The 23,359-nt window shown below is 48.8% G+C and overlaps 2 protein-coding genes across 6 annotated transcripts in view; one reads left to right on the top strand and one right to left on the bottom strand.

Annotated features, from left to right (window-relative positions):
• The window catches only part of Foxp3 (forkhead box P3), a 22,566-nt gene extending 2,419 nt beyond the window's left edge, over positions 1–20,147 (top strand). For 2 of the 5 annotated variants that reach the window (XM_048461569.3, XM_087902642.1), the window contains exons 2-13: positions 1,664–3,501; positions 9,920–10,144; positions 10,678–10,782; positions 10,875–11,013; positions 11,729–11,816; positions 11,895–11,999; positions 12,766–12,853; positions 13,008–13,088; positions 16,256–16,406; positions 17,034–17,110; positions 17,524–17,625; positions 17,784–20,147. In XM_048461569.3, coding sequence (XP_048317526.1) covers positions 3,445–3,501; positions 9,920–10,144; positions 10,678–10,782; positions 10,875–11,013; positions 11,729–11,816; positions 11,895–11,999; positions 12,766–12,853; positions 13,008–13,088; positions 16,256–16,406; positions 17,034–17,110; positions 17,524–17,625; positions 17,784–17,927 — 1,362 coding nt within the window. In that variant the 5' untranslated portion in view covers positions 1,664–3,444 and the 3' untranslated portion in view covers positions 17,928–20,147. Of the gene's footprint in view, positions 1–1,663; positions 4,371–9,636; positions 10,145–10,677; positions 10,783–10,874; positions 11,014–11,728; positions 11,817–11,894; positions 12,000–12,765; positions 12,854–13,007; positions 13,089–16,255; positions 16,407–17,033; positions 17,111–17,523; positions 17,626–17,783 lie in introns of those variants that run through there. The other 3 variants (XM_085684302.2, XM_085684301.2, XM_085684300.2) reach the window with 3 other exon arrangements.
• Ccdc22 (CCC complex scaffolding subunit CCDC22) overlaps positions 18,704–23,359 on the bottom strand; it is a 12,723-nt gene continuing 8,067 nt past the window's right edge. Inside the window, exons 7-17 of the mRNA XM_048461567.3 lie at positions 22,452–22,646; positions 21,729–21,791; positions 21,374–21,493; positions 20,795–20,914; positions 20,595–20,711; positions 20,392–20,493; positions 20,202–20,309; positions 19,839–19,934; positions 19,592–19,651; positions 19,434–19,508; positions 18,704–19,063 (exon numbers count right to left, since the gene is read on the bottom strand). Of these exons, the coding sequence (XP_048317524.1) occupies positions 18,950–19,063; positions 19,434–19,508; positions 19,592–19,651; positions 19,839–19,934; positions 20,202–20,309; positions 20,392–20,493; positions 20,595–20,711; positions 20,795–20,914; positions 21,374–21,493; positions 21,729–21,791; positions 22,452–22,646 (1,170 nt within the window). The 3' untranslated portion in view covers positions 18,704–18,949. The remainder of the gene's footprint in view (positions 19,064–19,433; positions 19,509–19,591; positions 19,652–19,838; positions 19,935–20,201; positions 20,310–20,391; positions 20,494–20,594; positions 20,712–20,794; positions 20,915–21,373; positions 21,494–21,728; positions 21,792–22,451; positions 22,647–23,359) is intronic.

The raw sequence follows: 23,359 nt of genomic DNA on the forward strand, positions 1-23,359 counted from the left end.
TATGGTAATTCCAGCACTCAGCAGGCTGAGGCAGGAGGATCACTGAATTCAAGGCCAGCCTAGGCTACAAGTGTGACCTTGTCTTTTAAAGAATGATTAGGTGCAGCTTAGTGGTGAATCACTTCCTGGCAAACATATGGGCCCCCATCTCTAGCACCATTTTTTAAAATGCCAAATCTAGGTTTTCACTACCAGTCTATCAACGGAACCAACACCAGTGCCAGTCACCTGGGCTGCTGTAGTAGGCTCCTCCTGCTTGGTCTATGTCCCATGTACCTACACCCTATTCCACACTAGGAAATCTAAGGTATCCTCTTAAATCCTGACAGTGATGTCCCTCCTCTGCTCCCAACACTCCCATGGCTTCCTCCCGACTTAGAGGAAAAGCCAAACCTTCACCATGTTGTAAAATGCATAGCCTTTGACCTTACCTTCTGCTCCTCTTGCTTTTGCTCACTTCAGTCACACGAGACTCTTTGCTGACGCTGCCCAAATCCAGTACACTCACCTCAGGTCGTGCAATCCACATTGACCCTTCCCTCCAGTTCAGCGGACCTCTCCACAGCTCTCTTCCTCACCTATGCCAGGTCTGTGTCAAAGATTCCTTTCCCTGGGGACTTTCCCTGACCTATTCAATTCTACCCATTTGTCTTCAACCCCCAGCCCTCCAGATCCTCTTCCCCAGCATCCTACATGGGCAGATACAGTTAAGGTGGAAAGGAGATACCGCCCCTGATAACTTGACCACCAACCCTTATTCTGCAAAGAGCCTGGCTTTCAGCTTCAAAAACCTCAACCCTCCCGCAGCCGAGGCCCACTCATGTAGCCTCCTGGGAATCTGTGTCACTAACCCTCATTCACTTCTCCTGCAACCCCTCTGTCCAGTCTTTCTCACGGGGTGGCAGTAAGGGGGAGATGGTCACAGGGATATAAAGGAGGATGCAGACCACACCATGAACCCTGAGAAAGCAAGCACCCATTCCAGAGACAGGTGCTAGGGCGGGGAACTGGAACTGTCTCAGTCACATAGAAGATACAGGGACCATTCGGGTCCAAGTACACAAGGAGCAGGGATCATTATCCTTGGGGTACACCTAGAGTCAGCTGCCCAGGACTCCCTGTTAGGTATGTGCTTCACCCCTCCCACACACAGCCACATCTGTTAAGCTCCTAGGATCTCTGCAGACCTCCAGAGTAAGAAAGAGGACTTCATCCCACCTCTGTACCTCCCTCTCACCTCGGTACCTCCCTTGGCTTCCAACCACCACACAGGCCATGTTTGGTGTTAGATATGTCCCACCAACCTAGAAGCCCCAACCAGTCAAAGTTTTGCTTTGAGATAATGGTAGGGAGGGTTGAGGGTTTTTTTTTCAATGGTTGTTATTGTTGTTGGCTGATATTTTTAGGTCTTTTTTTTTCTATTCGCTTTTTTCCCCTCTTGTCTTTACAAAGCCAGGCCATCAGCTCCACACTTGTCTTTTCTAGAAAGGTGAGGTAGGTTGAGAAAAGTCACTCTCTTTGTGTGTGTGTGTCGGGGGGTGTGGACCTTAGAAGATATGGGATAAGGAAAAAAGGGGCAAAGAAAGGAAACGGTAAAGGGGGTGGGTATTGGCCACTAGATTAGTATGTGAATAAAAACATATTTCTACTTTCTCTCCCTCAGGCCTGAGGCCAGTCTTGCAAAGAGGTCGCGGTGGGCGTGCAGCTGGACAGCAGGAACTCTAAGCTCTGCAGGGTGCCGGGGCATCAAAAGCTGGAATTCTTGACCTTGACCGCGCCTTGTCAGGAGGCTGCTCTGTCTTAAGCCGTGGTTGGAAGGAGCAGATCTGTGCCAAAATGAGGAAATGCAGCTGCCAAAGCCTTGTATAAAAACCTTAAATGCTCACAAGCATCAAGCTCCAGAAGTCTCCAAATCCCAGAACTTCCCTGCCACCGAATCCTAGAAATTAAACCCGACACTGTTGGCTTCAGGAAAACTGGGCACTTCAGAACCCAATGCTAAGGACCCCTATTTTCCATCTTTGTGATCCTGGGCAAGTTGCACCTCCATTTTCCTTCTCAGTATAATAGCAATACAGTAATGATGAAATGGACCCCAAAGGGAGAGGATTGTTTGGGGAAATGTTGGGCTCTGTGGCTGGAATGCGGAAAATTTACATAAATGTTGACTACCAAAAGTATGACAGTTACTTAGAATCCTAAACCTTTGCAAACTGTAGCTTTGCTTTGCTTTTCTTGTTTAGGTTTTTGAGACAGAATCTGGCTTTATGGCCCCAGGCAGCCTTAAACTCTTGATCTTTCTGCTTTAGCCTCCTGGGTGCTGGGATTACTGGCGTGTGTTACTATGCTGGGTGAAACTGGAGCTTTTCAAAGGAGAATGTCAACAAGGCTGGGGGGGGGGGGCGGTTCAGAATCCTCAGGCTATGCATATATTGTTCCTGACAGGACGGGAACCCTGGGCTGCCTTGTATATGACTTTTTCTTCTTAATCTCATTTTTGTGATACTGAGGATGGAACCAGATGCCTTGTTCAAGTAAAACAAGCCCTCTGCCACCGACTTTCTTCCCCTAGCCCTTTGTTGTGAAGTTGGATGCATTAGTATGGGGCCGTTGGGGCTGTTCGCAGGTGGGTGGCTGGTGGGTCAGAGCACTCACGCATAAACATCATGCAGAGATCCTTTCCTCCTCACGGGGAGACTCTAAGCAGATTCTAGGAGCCAGTGATTCTGAGACTTGTTGATTCTGTGAATTTGTGGTAGGAGTACACCCCACTTTCTCCATGAACTGCATCGCACACCTCCTGTCTTCTATGGGAAGAAAGGCTACATAGGTGTCCAGATCTCCCAACCTTTGGTGACATGAAAGATGGGGACCATTCATATTCATTCTACCTGAGGAAAAACCGAGGCCTGAGGCAGAGCAAAACCTGTGGAAACAAAGCACTAGTCCATCTCTTTCTTTGGTGTTTCCCATCCAAACGCTGGGCTTCAGATCCCGTCTTCTTTTCAACCCAGTGGTCCTCAAGCATCCTCCCGTGCACAGAATGGTGTCTCTACCTATCTCAGGATGCCTTTGGGTTTTGAGTTATTTTCCCTTTTTTTTTCTGACTCTACACACTTTTGTTTAAGAAATTGTGGTTTCTCATGAGCCCTGTTATCTCATTGATACCTTTTACCTCTGTCGTGAGGGGAAGAAATCATATTTTCAGATGACTTGTAAAGGGCAAAGAAAAAACCCAAAATTTCAAAATTTCCGTTTAAGTCTCATAAGAAAAGAATAAACAAAGCGAGAGAGAGAGAAAAAAAAAACTATGAGAACCCCCCCCCACCCTGTGATTATCAGCACACACACTCATCAAAAAAATTGAATTATTAGAAGAGAGAGGTCTGCGGCTTCCACGCCGTGGTTTTTCTTCTCGGTATAAAAGCAAAGTTGTTTTTGATAATGTGGCAGTTTCCCACAAGCCAGACTGATCCTTCTCTGTCAGTCCATTGCACCAAGGTGAGTGTCCCTGCTCTCCCCCACCAGGCTCAGCTCTGCTGGAGAAAGTAGCAGGGAGATAGCAGCTGGGAACACCCAGCCACTGTGAACTCCAGGTAAGGACTTTTGAAACTAATGCTATTTATCTGAAGTGCCAGAGAGGTGGAACAGTCAGTCCTTAGATGGGGGCAAAAAGAAGAAAACTGTTTGATACACAGATGGACAGGATTTTTTAAAGATGCTAATCAACCGCCGGTCTCTATGGATGCCAAAGCTTTGGGCAACTCAAAATGTTGTCCAGCTGGAACTGGAACCTTGAACTGCATCTCGTTTCTTTCCTCTTAATGCCCCCACTTCTTTTCCTGTCTCACTAAGTTTCCTTGTCTGTCCCTGTCTTTCTCCCTTGAATGCCCACTCCCTGCCCATGTCTTTCTGAGGCTCTGCCTATATTCCTCTGCCCCTTCCATCCTCAGCAGCTGTATCCCACTTCTTTCCCTCTCTCTCTCTCTCTCTCTCTCTCTCTCTCTCTCGGCTCACTTTTCTTTACCTGCTTTTCCAGCCAGCATCCAGCACAGAGATGTGTATACACCACCGGCACTTACTAATAATGGCTCGAGGGCTCCATTTTCCAAAAGTGGGTGTCAGGTCTGTTTGTCCTAGGAGGAGGAGGATTGTGAGCAGGCAGGTTGGTCTTAGCATGTGATTGCTCTTTTGCTTGTGTCACATAAGAGGACACCCTCGAGAAAGGTGCTTCACAGCATGGTCAACCATGGTTTAGTAAAGGACATGTGACTGTGACCAGAGTCCATGTCCGTGGAGGACAGACAGTTCAGGACTAGGGTGATCTCGTGTCTCCAGTCTTAGTCGTGCGGCCCTGTGACTGGTATATGGTAAGTTCTCACTGTGAGCTGTTAGTATTTTTAAACAAATTAGAATCATGCTGTACTTGGGGTTTGTTCCTGCTTTATTCAATCAATACCATTTTTGTAGCATACTTTAAAAAATGAGCACGTGATTTTTTATGTCTGCCCTGACTGTCCTCACATCACACTCTGAATTAAGTGCTGATGGTTGGACATTCAGATTTCTGTTGTGAAGATGCACAACAGACCCCTTGGACCCTGAAGATGGAGTAGCTGGGGAAGAAGGCTGTGCATTTTTAAGGCTTTTTGTTGTTGTTCTCTCTGCGAATTGCTTTTCCAAAGTGTTGCCTTGTTTTCTATTGTTTCTATGCGAGCTAATCTTAAGTGGCTGTTACCATTTTTAATCCTTTACCATCATAAGTAAAAATTGCTATATTGTTGAATTTTGCACTCTTTGGTGACTTTTAATGACTATTAGCCATTTGTGCTTTGTGGAGAAGAGTTGTATGAGTATGTTCCCACTTCTAATAGAGTAACAAGATTTTTTTTCTACAGATCTTAATTTGGAAAGGACAATAACTTTCTATTGGCTATATGTTAAGGCAAACATTTGCTCCAAATTCATCATTTGTGGATATGTGTATTTTACTTACTTATTTTATGGGTATGCCTGTATTGCCTGTATGTGCACCATATGGTGCCCATAGAGGCCAGAATAGGGTGTGGGATCCCATGGGACTAGAGTTACAGATAGTTGTGAGTTGCCACGTGGTGCTGGGAATTGAAGCCACCTCTGGAAGAGCATTCAGTGCTCTTAACCACTGAGCCATCTCTCCAGCTCCATTTGTGTGCTTTTGTGTTGTTTTTGTTTTGAAAGAGGGTCTCACTCTATAGCCCTGGCTGGCCTAGAACTCACTGTGTAGACCAGGCTGACCTCACACTCACAGAGATCCATCCATCTGCCTCTGCCTCCCAAGTGCTGGGATTAAAGACACGGGCCACCTTACCTGACTATCATTTTTTTTCTATGTATTGTGCTTTGTAATGCACATGTGTTTTATATATTCAGATTACTCTTTTCTCATGTGGCTTCTGTCTATGGTTTTGTGTTTAAAAGTCTTTTTGTCACTTGAAAATAAGATAACAGTTCACCCCATACTGGCTTCCAGTCTCCTTTATGGCTTCATTTTTTCCATTTTCACAAGTGTGGGTACTGGAGCCAGACTGTCTGGAACAATGTAGCCTCAGCTCAAGTCATCTGTGTGAATGTGAACCAGCACTTAACCTCTCTGTCCCTCCATTTCCTTGTATGCACTGTGGGGGGTATAATAATACCTACCTCAGAGGAGCTTTCTGAGGATTGTGGCTATTAATCATGGTAGGTGCTTAGCACAAGATGGAATACACAATGACAGACATTAAAACGGTTGTCTTCAGTGGGTCTGGAAATTATTCTAGAGCAGGTGATTTCTGCCCATTTCAAGTGGGCAGAAAGGTACTGGTGGGAAAGTAGTCTGATCATTCAACCCAGTCACTTGATGTTCTCCTGATTGTCTCAGAAGCATTTAGTAATCTAGCCTGCACTATTCCTCGTCGAAATGTTACATTCATCACAAATCCCATCGTCTCTATGCAGATCTATGCCAAAGCTTTTAACTCTGCTTTGATCCTTACTATCTGTTGTACAAGGGCAATACTATTTTTCTGATGTTGCTTTGCAAAACAATTCAATACCAGCCATGGATGTCTCTGGCACCTAGGGGCATTAGTCCTCCAGCCAGAGGCCAATGATTATTTGGGTCAATCCCCTCTCTATCTATCTCTGTCCCTTTCACTCTTTTTCTCCTTATTTCTCTGTCACTGTTTCTCTAAATAGCTCTCATTGTCTCTCTGTGATCTAGTTCTGTTCCATCTCATATCTCCGTCTCTATCTCTCTCTATATCTCTATATCTCTTCCTCCATGTCTGTTTCCCCATGTCTTTATTCATACACACATGTGCACGTGTACACACACAATGGATGGATGTGTGTATTATGTATGATTTACCCTAGACACAGGCCAGAAAGACCCTGGCCTTCCTCCATCCCATATTCTTCCCAGGCCTCACAGAGGTGTTATGTCACTTAAACACAAGCTCTGATCTCAGAATTCTCAGTGGGGCCTTGCCTCTGGCCATCCCCCACTGTGGCCTCAGTTTATCCCTCAGTACCTAGGAAGCAGTTATCAGGAAACCTGAAATGCCAGTCCCTCTTCTGCCTTCTCACAAATTGGAGTCAGATTTGAGCAAGATGGTCCATAATCATGGCATGGGCCCAAGCCTCACAAACCCTGGGCCCGTGAGTCAGTCGGAAACCCTAGCTGACCAGAGACTAGTAATGATGGAAAAGTATCAGGAGCACTGTGTCCTCAGAGTTGGTGCTGGGTCCTGGGGACCACTATTCTGAGGTTTTGCCAAAGAGCCTGGTGGTGTACTCTTTCCATGAATCCCAGGCCAAATGTCTTCCTCTTGTTCCCATCTGTTGTAGAATGTTATGATTTGGGAAACATTGTCCCAGGATAGGGGGGCTGGAGTCATATGTAAGTGTCCATTTACCAGTCAGACATTTTGCTCAGCATTTTATATGTACTAACTTTGGGAGATGGCTCCTGTTACTGTCCCACATTAGAAAGGAGGACAAAGCCTGGCCTGCAGATCAGGACAGAAGACGGCCCTTCTAATCCTCTTCCTTTATCGGGAAGGAAGCTGAGGAGAACTTGTTGACATCCCAGGCACAGCAAAAGGCCTTATAGAGTTTTGGGCTTCCTGGCCTTTACAAGGTTCCCATTTCTTTGGACTCAGAATGGTCCACATGGTGAGGAGGTGAATCCAGGCACCCTACAAAGTCTGTGTTTCTACCATCCTGAAATCTAAGAAATGAGATCTAAGAAATGAGATCCCATGGTTCTAAGTTTCAGTTACTATGCCATTTGAAGACCCAACGGGTCCCAATAACCATGAGGCCTGCCTAACACTCACCAAGTGTTCAACCTTGGGCCCCTCTGACATCCAAGAAATACAGGATCCACAGAACTTGGGGTTTACATGGTGGCCAGATGGACGTCACCTACCACATCCGCTAGCACCCACCCTGAGCCTATCCGGCTACAGGATGGATCAGTCAGTTCTCGGAACGAAACCCGTGGGGTGGGTTGTCTGCCCCCTTCTCTTCCTCTTTGTTGCCGATGAAGCCCGGTGCATCCGGCCGCCATGACGTCAATGACAGAAAAGTCTGGCCAAGTCGGGGTTGTGACAACAGGGCCCAGATGTAGACCCCGATAGGAAAACACATTCTATGTCCCAGAAACAACCTCCATGCAGCTTCTGAGAAAGTCAAAAAGGGACGCCCCAACAGACAGTGCAGGAAGCTGGCTGGCCAGCCCAGCCCTCCAGGTCCCTACTACCACTAGACAGACCATATCCAATTTAAGTGCCCTTTCTGAGAATGTGCTGATGTTTCCCAGAGTCATACCAGTTCCAGACATGTTTAGGGAGGAGATTTCTTATAAGTTCTGGCCAAATATCCATACTACTTAAAAAGTGACCATGGTCCACCCATGAGGGCTAAGCCACTATGGTGGAAAATTCTACTCACGGAACTTAATACACATTTGCTCGGACTGCTGTGAAGAAGTATCACAAACTGGGTGACTTATACAGCATAGTTTATCGTGGCACAGTTCTGAGGCTAGAAGGCCAAGGTCAAGACGTCAGCAGGGTTGACTCCTTCTGGCATCTCTTCCTGGCCTTCTCCCAGGCTGGTTGTTTCTTTACTGCTCTTTTTCTTGGAGAAGTATCACCTCATGGCTGCCTGCCTTCCTTTGGTCTTTCAGGTCCTCTTCTCCTCACTGTTCTATGAAGCCTGTGTTCTCAGCCTCCACAGATTCCTGGTTCTCATACTATTTTAATCCATGAGACACTACAATTTTAATACCTCCGCTCAAACCAATCTCTTCCAGGACCACAGTTCTGATGATCCCCATAACATGATAGCAAAGAAGCAATTGCCTTCCAGAACACTTCTGTGCTCCCCTGGCTGTTTTCAGAAGCTGTATACCCAACCTATGTAGTACAGTAGACAAGAGGATGGCATACACACATGCGTAGATATATAGAACTGGGAGTCTGTGCACTGTAGACATGGATACATACTTCCTAGAGAAAGGTGTGGAGACATCAGCCTGGATGGTGACTTGTAATTCCAGTAATTAGAAACAAAGGCAAACAGTTCAAGGGCAATCTGGCTAAATAGTGAGTTCCAGGCCAGTCCAGTCTACATTAGACCCTGTCTAGAAAGAAAAAGAGATCCCAGGCTATGGAAAGACTAAGAATTATGAACCTGAGTATCCCTTTAATTAAAAGGGGGTAGAATTATATAGTCATTTGAAGATCTGGTTGCCTCTCTGACTAGAACTGTAAGATCCTGAAAAACAAAAGCCACGCCCCTCACGGGCTGTAAGTTACTGGGGCTCACCAGCGGGGCCTGGGTCACCATGCAGGGTTTGAGGAAAACACAGAAGACTGAGGTATGGCTAAGGGGAAAAGTGATGGTGTAGGAATTCCAAGCTTGAGGAGCAGAGATTGGGGCAAGTAGGGATGTGGCTAATTTGGGGAGCTCCCAAGGGCCCTGGATCAAGAAATCCTTCTTTTTTTCTGGCACCTGCCATGCTAACTCCATGCAGGACAAAAGCCCAGAGAGGACTAGCTAACCCCCGCTGTGACCCTGCGCTCTGCAGTCTTGAATTCAGTTACCTATCCGCATGTTTGCCCATGCATCAAATGCTTACCTTTGCGCCTAGCCACATCTGACTAACATCACTGCAAGCCCTGCTCCTCCATCCTCCATCTCTTGTAATGCCCACTGTGTGACAGCTGCTAATGCCAAACCCTAGACGTCATCTTGATGCTTTCTCTCATCTCCGACATCCAAGCTTCCAGCAACTTTTTCCTGGCTGTCTTCAAAAGAGACTGAGTATCCAGCCACTTCCTACCAGCTCCTCTGCTACTATCCAGGCTGGCAGCAGCAGCAACTTGCCGAAACTATTGCAGTAGACTTCTCACTAGTACCGCTAGCTCCCTGGAACCTTCCCTCTCGTGGCATCCAGCTGAATTTTTTGAGCTCATGCCCAAGTCACTGGAATAAAATAATGAGAAGAGAATCTAAGACGAGCCCCAGCAGAATCGGCAGAGACTGTGGCCTGTGCAGAATGCATGGGCTACTGGAAAGCTGAGGCCCCACAAACCAAATCCTCATTGCCCCACATTCACAACAGGGTTGTGTGGTGTATGCAGGCAAGTCAGGTCCTGGACATGTACATGTGGGGGATATATACATATATCTGTGTTTTATACACATACACACATATATCAGGGTAGATGTATGTGTGTAATGGCTTGGGGTATAGTTATGGGGCCCTTTGGGGCATAACCTAGCCAACACCTGCTTGGATCAGCGGCTATCTGTATGGTTCAAGTGGATGAATATCTTACATCATCCCTGGAACGCACGTGACTCCATTCCACTGTTGTCCCTGCAGCCTGCCTCTGAAAAGAATCCAATGCCCAACCCCAGGCCAGCCAAGCCCGTGGCCCCTTCCTTGGCCCTTGGTCCATCCCCAGGAGTCTTGCCAAACTGGAAGACTGCACCCAAGGGCTCAGAACTCCTAGGGACCAGGGGTCCTGGGGGAACCTTCCAAGGCCGGGACCTGAGAGGTGGGGCCCACGCTTCTTCCTTGAACCCTCTGCCACCGTCACAGCTGCAGGTGAGGCCTGGGGCCCAGAATGGGGCAAGCAGGGTGGGGTACCTGGGCCTATAGGTGCCGACCTTTACTGTGGCATGTGGCAGGAGGGGCGCTGGCTGGGGCCCAGGAAGTGGTTTATGGGTCCCAGGCAAATCTGACTTATGCAGATGTTGTAGGGCCAAGAAAATCCCCATTCCCCCAGGCCTCAGAGATTCTAGGCTTCCCCCACCCTCCCAAACCTTGTCCCAAAAGGAGACTTTGTTATGACCCCATGGGCATAGCCCTGTGTCCTCATTTTGCTGTGACAAGAGGAGATGGCTGAAGCCCAGACAGGTAAGGTAAAGTAAGGTAAGGTGACAGTGTTGGGGCAACTGTACAACTTTTAACTGTTGGACATTGGTGAATAATGTCTCCATGAGCCTCCGATTCCACATTTATGAACTGGATAAGTTAACAGTTCCTACCACGTGGAACTTCAGTGAAGAGCTGATGAATGAGACACAGAACTGTGAAAATGGGGCTAGCATCTTACGGCATCTGTCTTCTCCTTCCAGCTGCCTACAGTACCCCTCGTCATGGTGGCACCCTCTGGGGCCCGACTGGGCCCCTCACCCCACTTGCAGGCACTTCTCCAAGACAGACCACACTTCATGCATCAGGTACGAAACCTGAGCAGGCTGGGAAGAGGGAATAAACAGGAAAACTGTGAGGCTCAAGCCAGGCTGAGCCATGGTCCATATGTGTTCCTCAGCTCTCCACTGTGGATGCGCATGCCCAGACCCCTGTACTACAAGTGCGCCCACTGGATAACCCAGCCATGATCAGCCTCCCACCACCTTCTGCTGCCACTGGGGTCTTCTCCCTCAAGGCCCGGCCTGGCTTTCCACCTGGTAAACATCTCAGCTTTCTCCCCATGGCTTCACAGAATCTTTGAACATACATAATGTAAAGTTTTCTGAATTACAGCCCTATGGAGGTCTGGGGGGGGTCTTTTTTTTTTTTTTTTTTGGTTTCTCAAGACAGGGTATCCTTGTATAACAGCCCTGGCTCTCCTGGAACTCGCTTTGTAGACCAGGCAGGCTGGCCTCAAACTCACTGAGATCCACCTGCCTCTGCCTCCTAAGTGCTAGGATTAAAGGCATGCACCAACACTGCCTAGCAATTTTTTTTATTTTATTGGTGTTTTGCCTGTATATATGTCTGTGTGAGTGTGTTGGATCCTGGAGTTACAGACAGTTGTGAGCTGTCATGTGGGTGCTGGGAATTGAACCTGGGTCCCCCAGAAGAGCGGTCAGTGCTCTTAACCACTGAGCCGTCTCTCCAGCCTAGAGGGATCTTAAGAGTCATGAAAACTTCAACCTCCAAAAACTGTCAGGCTTAGAACCTTGAAGACATAGAATGCCAACAAGCACAAGTGACTGCCATTAGTAAATACGTCATTACTTACCAATGGCCATCTTTAGGCTGCTCGGCCAGAAATTCTGCTCTGTGGGAACAGCAGAGTCCTGTGAGTTAGTCTCCAATGGCCCAGGAAGGTAGAGGCCTTCTGGGACCAGCTATAGAACCTAGCCTCCGGCCCCAGCAGTACCCCGTCTCTACCCACAGGGATCAATGTAGCCAGTCTGGAGTGGGTATCCAGGGAACCAGCTCTACTCTGCACCTTCCCACGCTCGGGGACACCCAGGAAAGATAAGTAAGTTGCCAGTGCTGGGAAGAACCCCGCTCTCTCTGTCCACCCCTCTGCTGATATCCTGTATTCCCCCACCCCCAGCAACCTCTTGGCTGCACCGCAAGGATCCTATCCACTGCTGGCCAACGGAGTCTGCAAGTGGCCTGGTTGTGAGAAGGTCTTTGAGGAGCCAGAAGAGTTTCTCAAGTGAGTAGGCTGACTAACCATGGGCTTCTGGTATCTGAACAGAGGTCTGCGGCGCATGTCTCAACTCAGAATCCTCCTGATGGATGCAAAGTAGTAAAGGTTGAGACTTCATCCCCCAGGTTCTGTGATTGTGGGCAAGTCACTGGGCTTCTCTAGGCCCAGGTTGCCTCACTTGAATGAGACATAATACTAAAGGTATATGCTGATAGTTATCTCCATTTTATACGCAAAGGAACTAAGGCCAACCAGAATTAAGTGTCAATTAAGCTAACAAAGGCCCTGTGTGATGAATGTTGGATATGAACCCAGGCAGCCAGGCTCCAGAACTCACACACCTAACTGCTTTGTCTTGCTTCCCCTCATGCAACGCACATTACTGAGCCTCAAATTTCTGCTCCTCCCGACAACTGTGGCTGTTTCCCCTCGCCTTTATATCTGCCCCCTTCCCCTTCTGTATTTCACTAATCATACCTAGCTCTTGGCAATGATGCACGTCGTGCATGGCCAGGCCTTTGCGTAGGCTGTGCCCACCACCTGAAATGCCCTCCTCCCTCTAGGTGCCTTTCTAATAGCTCAGGCTGGAAAGCCAGTAGTTGCCGAAGAGTGGATGTTTAATAATAGTTCATGTGGGAGAAAGAGACGGACAGGGGTGTTGCTGAATGCAGGGAAACTGAGACTCTAAGGAGAAATCTCGTAAAGGGTCTAGTTGGTACAGCAAGCCAGGAGGCCTGACCCACCATGGTCACGGAACCTTCTCCTTGCTCAGGCACTGTCAAGCAGATCACCTCCTGGATGAGAAGGGCAAGGCGCAGTGCCTCCTCCAGAGGGAAGTGGTGCAGTCCCTGGAGCAGCAGGTAATGCCTGCAGGGTGTGGCTAAGGGGAAAGGAGGGCTTGAGGGAGGGAGGAAGGAAGGGAGGGAGGGCCCTCCAAGGGTAGGCCCTAGCGCAGTCAAGGAGGTGACTAAGAAAGACCAGGTAGAGGCCTCACTTTGGTGTACATCCCCACAGCTGGAGCTGGAAAAGGAGAAGCTGGGTGCTATGCAGGCCCACCTAGCCGGGAAGATGGCACTGTCAAAGGCTCCAGCTATGGTGAGTACCCCAAGGCCAAAGGCAGAAGACTTCAACTGGTGGGGGCCCTTAAGGACCAAGTGACCTCTTCTCACATGCAAGCCCCAGCCTGTACAGGCCATTGCCACCTCCTCAATATGCTTACTGACCCTCTAACCTTGTGACCTCAAAACATCTTGTTCTGCCTTTTCACAGCAATAGTAAATAGCCACACATAGAAGGCAGACAGTAACCCCAATGCACCAGTGGCAAAACGCAGAGGGGGCACTGCGAAAACAAAATGGAGGGCCCTACACTCAAATTTCAAGATAACCTCAGAACACTGAATACCGTAGGTCCTGTGTGAGTACACACTTCACACGCCCAGTCCCAGGCACTTGGCCAATGTGAACTCACTCCATTCCCATACTACAATGCAGGGAGCCACCACTGTCATCCGAACAAACAAATGAGGACACTGAGGTCAAGAAGATGCAGTTGACTCTTCCAAATTCACAGTTGGATGCTAGGGGATCCCAATTCAGCCCCTGCTCACCCCCAGCCCCAGCATCTATGGCTTCATAGCATGCACACTACTATACCCTAACCAAGAGGCCCACTGCCCCTTTATGGAAGTCCACCACAGCCTGAAAGTGACAAGAGGGCGGTGGCCTTCTTGAAAACACTGACCTCACTAGACACACCATATGCATCTGTAGTTCTAGCTACTTGAAGGAGGATCACTTGAATCCTTGAACTCAAAACCAGCCTAACATAGAGACCTCATCTCTAAAAGATGCTGGGTTGCCACATTTATGATATGAGGGCTTGTGCCCAGTCTACTGTATCAGAAACAGAGGAGGGGTTGATCTGGGAGAGAGGGGATGTGGAGGAAAGGACTGGGAGGAGTGGAGGGAAGGGAAACTGCGGGCATGATGTATGAGAGAAGAATAAAAGTTTAAAAAAATACAAATAGCCAGATGGTGGTGACGCACACCTCCCAGCACTAGCGAGTGGGGGGGGGGCGGGGTAGGTGGATCTCTGTGAGTTCAAGGCCAGCCTTGTCTACAGAGTGAGTTCCAGGACAGCCAGGGCTACACAAAGAAACCTTGTCTTGAAAAACAACAACAACAACAACAAAAAAAAAAAAACAAATAAACACAGTTTCAATGGGAAAAGTGCTTGCCGTATAAGTAAAAGGCTCTGAGTTTGGATCCTAGCACCCACACTGGATGTAGAGTAGTTCAAGTCTGCAATCCCCTTGCACTTAGGTGGAAACAGAATTACCTAAAATGCTGAGGATGGTAGCACAGGCCTTTAAGTCCAGCACCTAGGAGACAGAGGCAGTCAGAGCTCTATAAATTCAGGTCAGACTGGTCTACATAGTGAAACCCTGTCTAAACAACAAGAGAATCCTGCAAACTCAAAGCTCACAGGCCGGCTAGCCTGGCATAAGTAGAGAGGCATACAAGAGCTCCTATTTCAAACAAGGTGAAAGGTTAGGACTAACACCCAAGCTTGTTCTGTGATCTCTACACAATTCACCAGCACTTACACACATCCAAATACGTATATGGACACACATCATACCTATAGACAAGTGAGATATAAATAGAACCAAATGAGTACATGCAAATTTTAAAATAAAGCGGGGTTAGAGGACTGGAGAGATGGATCAGGGATTAAGAGAACTTGCTGCTCTTCCAGGGGCAGTTCACAACTCTAACTCCAGTTCCAGTTGGACCCAGTGCACATGTCTGGCTTCCTCAGGCACCAGGCATGCACATGGTGCAGACACGCATGCAGGCAAAATGCCCATACACATAAAATATTTTTGTTCATTTAAAAGTAGAATGGAAGCAGGATATAATGACTCACACTAATAGTTTCAGCACTCCAGAGGTGGAGGCAAAGGATCAGGAGTTCAGAGTCATCCTATGATACATAAACTAGAGGTCAGCATGGGTGACATGAGACCCTGCCTCAGAAAAACAACTTTTTTAAAAAAAATAAAAATAAAATGGAAACTAGGTGGTGGCTTAGGTAGTAATCTCAGCACTTGGGAGGTTGATATGGTAAGTGTATCCCAAGTTTGAGGTCATCCTGTGCAACATAGTAAATTGCAGACTAGCCTGTACTACACAACATGAGACCATAGATAGATAGATAGATAGATAGATAGATAGATAGATAGATAGATAGATAGATAGATAGATCTGTAGGTAGGTACATAGGTAGGTAGAAAAATAGATACATAGATGGGTGGATGGATGGACGGACGGACAGACGGACAGATGGCCAGGCAGGCAGTCAGGTGGGCAAACAGATGGGCAGACGAACAAACACAACCAAGCAAACATTTTTAAAAGTAAAATAGAAAGCCAGTGTGGTAGCACATGTCTTCAAGCCTAGAACTTGGGAAGCAAAGGAAAGTGAATTTCTGTGAATTTGAGGCCAGCCTGGTCTACATAGTGAGCTCCAGGACAGCCAGGACTACACAGAGAGACCCTGTTTCAAAAAGCCAAAATATAAAATAAAATACAAGCCACTTTGTGGTGACACACACTTATAATCCCAGAACACCAGAGGCAGAGCTAAGAGGATGGAAGGTGCAAGGCCAGCCAGAAATATATAGTGAGACTATCTCTGAAAAAATAATTAAGTAAGACACAAATAAAATGAATAGACAAGGCATGGTGGTACACTCAGGAGGCTGAGGCAGGTAAGCTTCTGTAAGTTCCGCACCAACTAGGGCTACATAGGAAGACCCCATCTCTAATAATGAATAATAATCATTTTTGAGGGCTGGAGAGATGGCTCAGAGGTTAGGAGCACTGACTGCTCTTCCAGAGGTCCTGAGTTCAATTCCCAACAACCACATGGTGGCTTACAGCCATCTATAATGAGATCTGGCACCCTCTTCTGGCATGCAAGCATACATGGAAGGAATGTTGTATACATAACAAATAATTAAATCTTTAAAAAAATAATCATTTTTGAACAAAATAAATAGACATGAATATGAGTGAGATTTGAGGAGAGGAAACAGGGGAGGAAGTAGGGTGAAAGTGCTCTGTATGTATTGCATACATGTGCAAAATTGTCCAAAAATAAGTTTAATAATAAAAATACCAAAGAATTTTGAAAGGGATAAAATGAAATTTAAAGCTTAAGCCTCTCAATCACTATTCTCTCCCAAATCCACCCAGGCCTCAGTGGACAAGAGCTCTTGCTGCATTGTAGCCACCAACGCGCAGGGCAGTGTTCTCCCAGCCTGGTCCGGTCCCCGGGAGGCTTCCGAAAGCCTGTTTGCAGTGCGGAGGCACCTCTGGGGAAGCCATGGAAATGGCACCTTTCCAGGTCAGTGTATCTGCACCCTATCTGATGATCCCACTGGTGTCGGGGGCGGGCACAATGGAGCTCCCCATTCCCCTCACATCCCCACCAGCATCTGGGAGGAAAATGCACCTGGCTTTATTAGGCCAAGAATCCTCCAATGGTTACAAATGCATAGCTCCAGCCCTGTGTCTTTTGGGGACTGGAGCCATGCCTCACCTTGGCATGTGCTACTTCATTTGGTCATCATGAGGGAGGGACCTAGTTAAGCAATTCCAAAGAACCCTCCCTTCTTCCTCGCCTCAAGGGGAATCAAGTGGATTCATCTAACCAATCAATCCATTCCCACCTGCCAGGCCCGGGCTGTGGACTTAACCAGGGACAATAACTCTTTGGTGTCATGCTGGCTGTGCCACTTGAACTGATGCGCAAGTTACCTGACTTCTTTTTAATCTAGGGAGAGCTGTTTTGGCAAGAGTGGTGCCAAGAGTCAGCTCCGGGCAGGCACTCCACAAACAGTACCCGATCACAGACACCCCCTCCACCCTTGGTGCTAATGGGAGGGTTTCAGGCCTTGGACTCAGTGTGGAGACAAAGGTGGGGCAAAGTGTGAGGAGTTCACGGGGCCTGATCTATTCCAACCCTCCACAGAGTTCTTCCACAACATGGACTATTTCAAGTTCCATAACATGAGGCCCCCTTTCACCTATGCCACCCTCATCCGATGGGTAAGCAGGGCAGCCTAGACCTCACAGCTGGGGGTGGGGTGGGGGTACTTGTCTCCTTTGCTACTACATCTCTCTGCACCAAGAGTGGGATCCTGCATTAACAAACCTCAGCTCTAAGAAGCTCAAAGATATGATCCTTCTTGATAGCTTCACCCCAGATCTGTCCCTGAACCAAAAACTACTACAAGCCAGGACAGTGCAAACCAAATTGTGACACTAAAAAGTATCCTTTCCTTTGTCCACCCCATTACTAACTTCACCCTGCCCCCATGCCTCATCCCATTCTTTCTCCCTCTCCTCCCTTGACCCACAACTACACACCTATCCCAGACAGAGAGCTTAGAGTAGGCTCCCCCCCGCCTCAGGCACAATTCTGAGGAAACCTGCTCATTCCACCTGACTCCAACTTCCAGGCCATCCTGGAAGCGCCAGAGAAGCAGAGAACACTCAATGAAATCTACCACTGGTTCACACGGATGTTTGCCTACTTCCGAAACCACCCGGCCACCTGGAAGGTGAGCACCTCTGTACAGTGGGGGCTGGGATGGCTCCAAGGGTGGGTGACCTTATGCGACACACGTGGGAAAGGGACAGGTTAGTGCTGAGGTCTACTGAACTCACTGCCTGACTGTCCACCCCATCCCTGCCCGGGGTCCTGACCCTCCTTCCACAGAACGCCATCCGCCACAACCTGAGCTTGCACAAGTGCTTTGTGCGAGTGGAAAGTGAGAAGGGAGCGGTGTGGACCGTAGATGAGTTTGAGTTTCGCAAGAAGAGGAGCCAGCGCCCCAGCAAGTGCTCCAATCCTTGTCCTTGACCTCAAAACCAAGAAAAGAAAGATGGACAGGGGCCAAAACATAAAACAGGGGCTGTGGAGGCAAGGAGGCAAGTCATGGACATATCTACAGAGACCAGGCAATGATGTTTCCGCCGTCTTGCCTGCCAGGGCCTCTGCTCCCTATCTAGCTGCCCTCCCGGATTATATCTTCCGCCTTAAGGCTGAGGGACACCAATCCCAGTCGGGCCCCTATCCCCAACCTATTCCCAAGACGGGCTTTCCAGCCAAATAGCCCTCAGACCCAGGTATACATACAGCCTGCCTTGGCCACTCCCAAGTGGAAAAATGACACAGACACACAGTCATAAGCCTGTCTCCTGGAATCAACCCAAACCCTAAAACACAAAGAGCCTGCCTTGGTACATTCGCCTGCCCTCAAAGTTGCATAGTACTGCAGTCTCATGTGACTGCAGCCCTACTGACTCATACACCCACACCCACATCGGGGACCATGGGCACTAACTGTCACACATAGGTATATATGCAGACCCTTGCACAACAGCAGCACCGGAACCTTCAGGATTGCATCCCAGAAAACCACACAGGCATAACTGGTAATACAGTCTCATGCCATGCCCCAAAATATCAACAGTCACAGCTTGTCAGAACTCACACATGTACACACATGCAGCCCCCTCCACTGTATCTCCTGAGTTCCATGAATACACACTGACTCACCAAAATCTACCCCATGTCTCACTTGCCACTGACCCCAGTCCTCTACCCCAAGCCCCAATCCATGCCTCAGCGTGGACCACAGAAGAACTTCTCTTTTATTTGGGATAGAAGGCCCCTGGCCCCCAGTGCCCATCTAATAAACTGTAGCCAAGCTAGACAATCACCCTGATCAAAGATGGGACCAGATAAGCAGGGATCTGGGTTTAAGATCCCAGTAGGAGAAAGCGGAGGCCGAACGGAAGGAAATGCTAGAACCAGTGCTTGGGCACTGCCTCCAGCACCCCCAAATTCCTGCCTGTGGCGAGGAGATCTCTATCAGGCCTCTAGGACTCCCGGACCCGGGCCAAGAGGCCAGCATTCTCCTGGCGAAGGGCTCGGTAGTCCTCACAGATCTTCTCCAGGTTGCTCAGAGTCTTCTTGCCCATCTCTGTCTCGATCTAAGACAACACAATGCACACATCTTCAGTATGCAGTGCCCATTTCCCAGCCCCTGCTGGCTGCCCCTCTACTGCATTACTCTCTGCTCCCCCATCCCTGTAACAGTGGCCTGTCCCTTCCATCATCAGGCCTCTGTGGATGTCCTTCCCGTCACCTAAAGTCACAGTTTCTATCATGGGTTCTGGGAGCTGGGCATGAGGAACCTCAAGCTACTCAGAGTAGACGACTGACTAGCTCCAGGTCCCAGACACAACAGGCCCCATGGCTGAGCCTCTAGCTCTCAATTGTCTGGTTTTGCAGACTCTCAGTGTAAAGCAAGGAACTATCGCCTCATCTGCCTCCATTCCCCTTCCCATTCCCAGATCTCACCTGCTCCTCAAGGTCTCGAACTTCCCTCATGATGGTGCCTGTGTCCTCAATGGTCTGGATGAGCTGGCTGCAATTCTGGAGACAATAAGAATACAAGGCTTGCTTGCGCCTGTGCTAGCCCTCCACAGCCAATTCACCAGGCACATGGCTCCCCTCACCTCATGCAGGGCGGCTAGATATTTGTAAGCCTTCCGGACAGCATCATCCTTCTTAGCATCCTGAAAAGACAGAAGGGACCGCAAAAGTATCAGCAAGCCGTTCCCACTTGTTCATGACGCCAGTCCCCTCTAGACCCACTCCTTTCTACCACTTTGCCTTCATCCTCCAGAGAAAAACGCTAGGCCCAAGCAATAGGCAACAGCCCAGTCCCGCCCTCTCCATCCTGCAGGCCAACCCGCTCCATACCTTAAACACAAGTTCATCAGTCACTGCAAATGTCCGGTCCAGCTTCCCAGAGAGAGAGTTGATTTCCTTCTGAAGTTCCTTTGTGTCCGACAAGATCTGGCAGAAATCAGAGCAGCCATCAGTCCATGTCTGGGGCACGGTGGCTGGCTAGTGATGGTACTCATGCGCCTGCACTTACATCCAGTCAGGGCCTGCGTCACTGCGTTGGGGTGTCTGGGGTATACTGTATGTGACCCTTATATGCTGGAGTGTACCTGAGCAGCTCTGCCTACCTGAGACCATAAAGTCCCTGTGTAACTAACTACCCTACACCTGCCTGCCCACGTGATCCGTGATCCATCCATCAGAGCCATAGTGGCACACCTTAGTGATCTCTTCTTTCTGCTTCCGGATGTTGCCCACAATCTCCAGGATGCGCTGGGTATAGGCCAGCCGGGACACATCTTTTGGTAAAGTCTCCAGCTCTGACACCTAGACAGGAACATGGCAGGCATGAGCCCAAGCCCCACACTCCACCCCCGGTTACAGCCCAGGGCCCTAAAATCAGCCTTACCAGCTGCTTATAGACCTCCTCCTTCCTGCGAGCCTCTTCTGCAGCTGCTCGAACACTCTGGTGTAGCTCCTGAATTTCTGCCAGCCGTCGAGATGATTCCAGCTACCAGGAACCCATAGACAGAAGGCAGTGAGCAGAGCTCAGAAACAGCCCCCAGTGGAGGCAGTACATCTCTGTTCACAGCCCAGGACTCCACCACCTACCTCCCTACAATCCTGAAGTTTTCGGAGGTGGCGGTACTCAGCAAGAAGTGGGACCCGATGTTTCTCCCACTGACTTGCTAGATGAATGACCCGCTGGGCACTACTCTCCACCACAAGCTGCCAGGAGTCAGGGAAATATGTCAAAACAGGCTAGATCCATCCACCCCACCACTCTCAGCCCAACCCCAATCCCAGCCCACCTGCAGTTTGGCGAGGTTGGCAGCCCCATCAGGCAGCAATTCCACCGCCCGACTCTTCAAGCGTAGGGCCTGCTCCTGCTCAGCTACGCTGAGTTCGCTTTGTCGACACTCAGTCTCCACCTGGTACACTCACAGCCAAGCTCCCAGTCATATATACAGCTCATAATCCCACTGAGCACATTATGGCCCTGGCCCAGCTCAAGACTTCAAAGATCACTCCATGGCCTCTACCTACTACAGGTCTCAGGATCTTGAGCTCCATACTGACAGCCAGAAGCCCTGAGAAGCCCTGCAAGCCCCTGCTCATACAAATCCATCTTGCTCCACTGATGCCCATAGATTCTATGCCCCCCTACAAAGCCTGACTGGTGCCAAAATGTGCCTCTAACCCCTATAGGTCCACCAAGCCATTAATTAAACATCTTTCTTGACCTCGAAAGTTCTCCTAGACCTTCAAGAATATTAGAGGTCCCTAATATCCTCCATTAATAAGCCTGGCATCTTCAGACCTCTTCAGATCAGCTCTCAAGGTCCTTGCTCTGACCTGATCCAGCCCAGGTCGCTCTCCCAGCCCCTTACCTGCATAAGGTTGATTCCCAGGGTCTTCATGTCAGCTTCAACCTCCTCAATGTTGTGGTTCACACTCGCCAGCTGCTCCCGAAGGGACTCTAACTCCTGCTCTTGAGCTGCCCGTGTGTCCTGGGAAGCATAGGCCGGTCTACATGGAGCCACCAAGTCCAGAAGACAGGCAATAGCACAGCTGACCTCTCTCTTCTCTCTCTCTCTCTCTCTCTCTCTCTCTCTCTCTCTCTCTCTCTCCCTCTTTCTCTCTGTCTCCCTCTTTAACTCTCTCTGTCTCTCTGTCTGTCTGTCTGTCTGTCTGTCTCTCTCTCTCTCTCTCTCTCTCTCTCTCTCTCTCTATCTATCCCCTTACCTGTTCAGGCCTCTGGGAGGTAGCTGGTACATCTGGTACCTGAGGGGCCTGGACCTGGGGCTCCTATGGATAGAAGCAGCAGCCTGGTTGTTAGTCACACAAGGTCCTGGTCTTCACAGCTCAGCCTCAAACCCCAAAGCACCCCCAAACACTGTACCCATGTCTGCTCAACCAGTGACAGTTTTCAGACTGTGACTGTAAGAGAACAAAACACCATTTGTAACTGCAGATTAGAGTGGCTGACCACAAAAAAAACCTTTCTGAGGCTAACACTGACCACCCCAACCCTGTAACCACCCCGACCTGTAACCATCTGACCTCTGTAACCACCCCAACCCTGTAACCACCCTGACCCTATAACTACCCCCAACTCTATAACCACCCCGATCCTGTAACCACCCTGACCAACATGTCCATGAAAAAAGCAGGCATTCCTCTGAGTGGGTGTCCAAGGAAAAGAGATGTTCCCAAAGGAAATATGTTTATCAAAGGAAAGATGGATCTGTGCTGGGAGCACTGCACACCCCTTACACAAGTCCTACCACCTATCTGCCCTTTCTCCATTCAAGTCCCAAGAAGCTAGGGGAGCCCTCTGGGCACCGTCTCCCAGTTGGAAGGCCTCAGTGGGCACGGGGAAGCTGTATGGGATACAGTGGTGTTAATACAGAAAGCAACTCTCAAGGCAGCCATCGGCACATTCCCTGTCCACTCTGGCCTACCTACCAGATGAAAGGTAAACTTCTCTGAATGGGTGAAGCGGGAGCCTTTGGGGGTGCTAGTCGTAGTCCTAGCATCCCAGGCCTGTAGCATCTCTCCTAGGTCTCGGACTTGTGTCGAGGCTCCAAGTGGGCCCCAGCTCTGACGCAGATGTTCAGCTAGCTGCTTGTGCAGTCGCTGCTGTGCAGCCCGTGAATCCTCCTGGGAAGAACAGACGGGGGAAGAGGAAGGCATAAGGGCCTGCTGCTCCCTAGGGCCCTGTCTTCCCACCAAGGCAGCTCCCTGCCCACTGGCCTAGGAGCTCCCCAAGGACAGAGAGGTGCCTTCCCCCACAGTGGGTAGCATTTCTCTACCCACTCACTCCTCATCCTACAGAATGTGAGAAGAGAGAAAAGTGAGCCTGGGGCTTTCAGATCAGAAGGAGACGGAAAGGATGGTGGGCAGCAAAGACACAGAATGTAGAGTACCAAGTCAAAAGGGGTCAGAGTTCAAGACAGAGGGAGATAAGCAAAGGAGAGAAGAACAGAGACCATTTCAGTGCTGAAGGGCACGAAGAAATCATTAATTTCATTCAGTATAAAAATGGCACAAGGGTTATATAAAAAATGTTCTTGTGAGTAATGACTCATCATCTTGAATACTTAGGAGTGGAAATTATGTGGCAGTTTGGGTTGACTAGGATTTGATCCTGAACATGGAACCCAGGGCCCTGTGAATGCCAGGAGAGTGTTCTACCATGGAGCTACATTCCAAGCTCTGAGATTTGCTTTAAAATACAGGGGGAAAGTTAAAAGCAAATAGAAGAAAGACTAGAAGACAAGAATCATTAGAACAATCTCTCTACATTTATGCTTCAAAAATCCTGTGAATTTAAAGAAGATAGAGTATCTGGGTATGGTAGTAGATGCTTGTAG

Source organism: Myodes glareolus, chromosome X, assembly GCF_982192425.1.
Source record: "Myodes glareolus chromosome X, mMyoGla1.1, whole genome shotgun sequence".
Lineage (NCBI taxonomy): Eukaryota > Metazoa > Chordata > Mammalia > Rodentia > Cricetidae > Myodes > Myodes glareolus.